Source organism: Wasmannia auropunctata, unplaced genomic scaffold (genome assembly GCF_000956235.1).
Source record: "Wasmannia auropunctata unplaced genomic scaffold, wasmannia.A_1.0 LD320003.1, whole genome shotgun sequence".
NCBI classification, from domain to species: domain Eukaryota; kingdom Metazoa; phylum Arthropoda; class Insecta; order Hymenoptera; family Formicidae; genus Wasmannia; species Wasmannia auropunctata.
This window is the reverse complement of record NW_012042887.1, coordinates 1-6,890: the sequence shown is the minus strand read 5'-3', so window position 1 is coordinate 6,890 and position 6,890 is coordinate 1. Positions and strand designations below refer to the sequence as shown.

Sequence of the window (6,890 nt, the reverse complement as noted above, 5' to 3'; positions counted from 1 at the left end):
AGAGATGTGTATAAGAGACAGGAGTAAGTGATGCTTTAATTTTGTTGAGAAGTGTATATAAATGTCGAAAATAAATTAAGTGGATCTTTAAATGACCTTGAAAAACACCATAAAAGGGCAATTCAAGGTTATCGTGTTATGTCCCCCTCGAAACCTTACAACTTTTGTCTAAAACATTTTTTCTCTCAAACCTCGCGATTTCCATATTTAACATATACATATACATATATTGGATAAAGGATAAAACAATAAAGAATGGACTTATATCTGAATTAGTTTAATACTTACTAATCTCTTTATTGCCTTGGAAAAACTCAAAATATATTTCAAGTTTTTTAACTGATGGAAGCATACGAAAATGTTCCACAATCATTGTGTCATTTATTATATGTCCAGTTATATCCCATGTTGTTATAACTTCATCAATATTTAAATTAAAGGGACCTGTTACATAAATTATAATACAATGATATAAACATATTTAATAATATTTTTGAATGAAATAACAAAAGTCTTTGAAATTATTATTACTATTTTAAAAATAACTATATTATAAAACAATATAATATTTAACAGTATACTTATAAATTTTATAGAAAAAAATATATTTTACAATAGATTATATAAAGATAGGCATTTAACCTTTTAAGGTTATTTTATATGTGTCTGAATTTTTATGAGCAATGGCATATATATTGTTTTATTATTTTTAAAGGTTTGGAGATTCGTTAAATATCAAAAAAATCAAAACATAAAAATTCAAAATGGCGGATCTAAAAAATAAAACATAAAATAAAACACAAAATAAAACAAATTATAAATCAAATATGAAATTGTTTGTAATAGTGTTTTTTGGGTTACTAAACACGAAAATAATATTTAAAAAATTTAAATTGCTAAAAAATTGATTTTTAGAAATATAGCATTAAAGAGACCAAAAATGATAAATCCTTAATATTATCGTTTCTTTCAAAATTGTGACGTGACAGCCAAATTTTTACATGGAATTCGTGTTCAGCAGGTAAAAATACCTTGAAAATGATTTTTCATACTAGTGTTGCAAAAAAAAGTCAAAATTTTTCAGACAATGTTAGTCCAAGAATTTTCTGATATTTTTACGTAAATAAATTTTTTTATCTTCTGATTATATTTATTGTATAATCAGAATATTTTTTTAGTAAAAGTTTAAACAATTTCCTTTAAAATAAGTGCTAGTTAAGCCGAATAGTTTAATTATCGAAAATATAATTTTTTAAAGATTGTGGTACACATGTAGGAGAGATCGAGGACAAAAGTAACAGGATACAGTTGTAACATCGTGAATATTTGTAAAACTATAATAGGCATATGTATGTAGCCGTGAAGCGAAAATCATTAAACAGACCAACATTGGTTTGTTAGTTCCTCCTAGTCGGTCCACACGAAACGTGCACGTATGCAGGAGCAAAAAATACTTTTTTCAATCCTCAAGTAAGTTTTATTATGTGTACAAAATCTAAAATATTTTTGTTTTTTTATGGTGAAGGTATAACGTATTATCTAAAAATGTTTTAGTAATCATCTATGTTGATGATGTTTGCATATTTTAATTGATTTTTATTTATATGTATATTTATTTTGAAACTTTACTTTGAATTAAAAAGTATATTATAAGAGGACAATTGTAACATCGATGCCTGGGGACGGTTATTGTAGCGTTACAATTGTCTTCGGATTTGCTTAGTTTTATTTGAGTTTGTTTTTCTCAATGTTATTTGAACTTATTAGAAAGAAAGAGAATTTTTTTTTGTTTTTATATAGATTTTGTTTTTTTTAATTTTATTATAATTAATTTTATTAAATATATATTATATATATCCATATAACATTAACATATATGATTATAAATAATTGTATTGCATGAAACTATAAAATTGTATTGCATAAAATAAATAGTTAAGTATATTTACTAGAGGCGTACACGAATAGTTCGAATGCGAATTGAATCGAATCGAATCACAATGGATTCGATTCGAGTTCGTTTTCGAATCTGTATAAGATTCGAAATTAAATAGTTCGAGAATTTCAAATCAACAATGATTCGATATCGAAACGATCGCCTGTTTTATTTACTTTATTTATATTTCCTGTGCGATCAATATATTCTTCTCTAATAAATAAGTATTTTTGACATACGTAATGTATTCATGTATGTAGATTAACAAAATGTTTGAAAACATTCTAATTATTTATGTATACACATATTATTAATTATTTTCTAGTTCGAAATGTCACATAATTTCGCGATTTTTTGTAATGAGGTGTAAATCAAAAATAAGTCTTCAGTTTGTTTTAATTGTTGCGTAAAATAATGTTAATCATAAATTTTTATATTTATTACGTTTAAATTATCATGTAATGTAAATCTGGGAAAATGTGATTCAGATTCAATTCGATTCGATTTCGAACATGTTATAAAAAATTCGATTCGATTTGATTCGATCATACAAATGCTTGATTCGCATACCTTTAGTGTTTACTTATAAATAATATAGTACAATCGTCTTCCTTTACTGCTACAATCGTCCCTGGAGTTGGGACGATTGTAAAAGTATTCCTCGATCATAGCGTTTAAACAGTAATAATTTCTTTCCTAGTTACATTACGAAATTGAACGTAAGAAAATTTTGTACTTAAATAAATTCTACGTCTAAAAATATAGGTTTTTTAAATGTAAATATTATAATTTAACTGTTATAAGACTTTAAATTCAAAATGTTACTTTTATCCCCGATCTCTGATCCTACCACTGAACCATAAAAAAAGTTAAACGTACAATATACAAATATTTTTTTATTTATGTTTAATTCCGTTTAATTTACGAAATTGATGTCTATAATTATTTTTACTTATTACTCGTATTAACGATTAGATTAAAAGCAGATTGTAATTTTTTGGAGAAAGAATTTAATCGATATACGACAAATTTTGAGCGCAAATGAGAATATATTCAACAAAATAAATGGTGTATCTTTGTTTAAGCACAAACTATATAAAGAATTTATTTATCATACCTTTATCAACAATTCTGAGTATACCTAGAGTACCATCCAGTTTTGCAGTACCTTTTAAAAATATTTTCGGTATTACTGTGTCGATTTCTAAACGGAAAACGTCGTCAAGAAAGTGCGCTCTGACACCATTAAAATGAGTCTTTGATATACCAATAATAGTAAGATTTGATATAATAACTTCTGCATGTATGATGTCTGTATTAAATACAGCTTTACCGTATTCATAAAGTAAAGGATCCAAAGCTGGAAAGTCAAATTCTGAAAGTCCTACCAACATAAATAAGACAAGATTAATGTCCACTTTAAAGCGATTAAAATTTTTACCTTAGAATTTTGAAATTTTGACTTTTTAAAATTTGCTGTAAATAAAATCCAAATCATTTATAAGGAAGTTTATTTATATTGTAACATTTGTAATTGCTAACAGCAATGTAAGTGTGAGTGTAAAGTGACGCATATATTATATATTTAAAAGATATATGTAATATAGACAAAAATTTATAATTAAGTATCAGGAAAGACCGTGCAATGTTAACTAATAATTGAGATCCTAAAACGTCAACAACGATACAAAGCGGATCTTGGTGCTTCCACATAATATTAGTATGAATCTTACAATTTACGGTTCATATAACACCACGTGACCGCAAATCGCAGGCATCTCCTGCTTTTAGACCACCGAGGCATATGAACACTCATCTCTATAAACATTGGACGCCCGTCCGGCAAACGGAGATCCGGGATTCGATTCCTGGCTGAGAACATGAGTGATATTTTTTTGCAATAAATTCTTTACAGATTCGTATAGATGCAAGTTAGCATTTATTTGATGTCGCGAGGGTGGGAAGATTTCACAGGACTTGATACTTTGAGCATCGATTTATTAGATTGCTTTTGGCTTGTAATATTACATACTACTTGGTTCGGAGCTACGAAGATGCACGCGATTTGCGGCCACGTGGTGTTATATATGAACCAAAAATTGTAAGATTCACACTACTATTATAAGGAAGCACCAAGATTCGCTTTGTACCGGTGTTGGCGTTTTAAGATCTCAAAAAATTTATATATTTTGAAGAAAAAGATACCTTTTTCAGAAAGTTGTGGCCATACTTCTTCTACAGCATGTTTTAAACAGGCGAAATAATTAACGGAACCTCGCTTGCAGGTGACTACTGCTTAGAAATAGCAATAAAATCAAATTAATTAGTAATAAAGTTATAAAATTGCATAAATATTGTTTTAATATATAATTAAAAAAACAAATCAAAATAAAAATTTAAAAATAACTATGTATAAGTTATTATTAAATAGCAATATCACTGTATCAATTATGTTTATATTGCAAATATAATAAGATTGTTTTCTTAACGTAATAAATTTTTGCTATTCATTGCTTATAATTCATAATAATTGCGATTCATACCTGCGCATTAAAAATTACTACTTGGAAATGCAAATGAAAACATCATTAGCTTAGAAGGTCACAAAATGAATGTCTAATAACATTAGAAATTCTAAACGTAAATAACTTCGTCATAATATATAAAACAATTAACGGATACAGACGAATTATCACAGTATTTCGGTATTTCATCGTAACTGATTGTTTGACTAATGTTGATATTGTATTAGAATATCTCTTTATTTGTATTTAAAAAATGCGAATAAAATACACTGGATGCATTAAGATTAAAAACTGATTGTGATAATATAAAGTCTATTCTTTTTAGCTAAATAAAATTCTTGCCTTATTTACTTTTTTCTTTCTTTTTCAATATAGAAAGAAAAAAAGGACTAAACCGTATGAGAAATTCAGCTAAAAAAAAAACAACTTATTATTAACAGCTTAAAAGTTGCACGGTTCATTCAAAGTCTATAGTGCATTGTTATACCGTTATTGTTTGAAAATATTTTATTAATAAACTGGAACTAATTAACATAGGCACATGAAATGTTACATCAACGGAATAGCAATTGTTGCTGTAAAGGGTTTTGCGGGTTAAGGAGGGGATTTCCGGCCCTGCGCGTAATTGATCGTCATAGTGGGCAAAATGTCCATTCATATAAAAGAAATTTTTATGCCAAGTTTTATTTCAAAAGACCCATACAATTTCGAAATATCACAAGAGATGTGATTTTTCATTAATATTTTTTTTCTCCGCTAAATTTAAATTAATCTTTACAACAAAATTCATGATTACCAAAGCTATACAAATACATATACATAAGTTTGAATTTTGTTATTATTCTAAGCTGAAAATTTTGTTTTTTTTTAAATCCAAAATATTTTAAATCGCATTTTCTCTAGATCTAAAAAATTGGCCACTTTTAAAATAATTCAGTAGATAAGTCTTATAACATATTATTATATTTGATTTTTTTTTTAGATTTTTGATTTGGTGGAACGTGACAAAAAAATAAAAATCGTTTTTTTTAAATTATTTTTTGGTCTTAAATGTATCCGGTTGACATATATTAAATTATTTCTAAATATAATTACTTACCTCCGATCTTTTATCTGCAAACAATAGTATAAAACTTTAATGTTATATAGTTTGCGTAGTTTAAACTGCGAGGTTTTAATTTTTTTCTCAATCGGAAAATCAATTTAACTGATTTTAACAGTTATTCCATTTTTTAAAAACAAAGATCAATTTCTAACTATATCATGCATACAACAAACATGATAAACAATAATTAGGATATAGATTGCGTAAGTGATAAACAATTCAAATGAGAGCACCTTAAAAGGAAGCTGGATCTTGGCACCTAATAATATTTCTATGTAAATCTTAATTCCATATTTCAATCATTTTAAACTGCAGCGCACCAAATTAATTTCGTGCTTGTAACGCAGTCACAAACCGAAGCCGGAATAGTGAGATCACTATTAAATCGATCTTCAACGATTAAGCATCTTAAAAAACCTGCTTAAAAATTTTAAAAGTAATCAATTTTTTAGATCTAGAAAAAATGCGTCTGAAAATATTCTGGATTTTTTTAAAACCATAATTTTCAGCACTGAACGACAACAAAATTCAAACTTATGAATATGGCTAGCCTTTGTAATCATGAATTTTTTTGTAAATATTAATTTAAATTTAGCGGAGAAAAAAATATTAATGATAAATCACGTCTCTTGTGATATTTCGAAATTGTGTGGGTCTTTTGAAATGAAACTTGGCACAAAATTTTCTTTTACCTGAGTAGACATTTTGCCCACTATAATGATCAATTACGCGCGGGGCCGGAAATCCCCTCCTTAACTCGCTAAACCCTATAAGAAAATAACGCTATCACATCATGTTGATGTTTTTCCGGTATGAAGGGAAACGTGATCACACACCGCTTATCGATTCGATTTTTATAATGAGCCGCGGCACATTTAAAACGGTTAAAATGAAAATAAAAATAATTATTAAAGAACACTTACGAACAGTAGTTTCTGCGGCTGAGGATAATCCAAATACCGCTACACTAAGCACATAAAAGACGTAGATTAGCATATTGATTTATCAGTGTCCATGTAGCGATCAGTGTCCATGTAGCGACTAGTTGGACTGGATTGTGAATGAATCTTATATAATTTTAGCTCTCACGACTTTTGAAACAACGTCACACCACAGTGTAACCAGTAGATCCACTTCGTGTCGGCATCTTTGATGTCCTTGAGATTGTCAAGTTGTTAATGTGAGCATCCACTATATTTACATTCCACCATGTAAAAAATCAAGGACCGACAGAGGAAGGATGAAGAAAAATAGTGCCTTATAAGTAATAAAACGGATAAGTAATAATATACTGATCATTCGATACAGTAAATCAATAAATTCA

At 27.6% G+C, this 6,890-nt stretch overlaps 1 protein-coding gene across 2 annotated transcripts in view; it reads right to left on the bottom strand.

Annotated features, from left to right (window-relative positions):
* Nucleotides 1-6,623, bottom strand: part of LOC105460537 — a 10,593-nt gene extending 3,970 nt beyond the window's left edge. The window contains exons 1-4 of one of the 2 annotated variants that reach the window (XM_011706986.1): nt 6,490-6,623; nt 4,142-4,231; nt 3,054-3,320; nt 289-444 (exon numbers count right to left, since the gene is read on the bottom strand). In XM_011706986.1, the coding sequence (XP_011705288.1) occupies nt 289-444; nt 3,054-3,320; nt 4,142-4,231; nt 6,490-6,562 (586 nt within the window). In that variant the 5' untranslated portion in view covers nt 6,563-6,623. The remainder of the gene's footprint in view (nt 1-288; nt 445-3,053; nt 3,321-4,141; nt 4,232-6,489) is intronic. The other variant, XM_011706987.1, reaches the window with a different exon arrangement.
* Between the last annotated feature and the right edge of the window lie 267 nt (nt 6,624-6,890).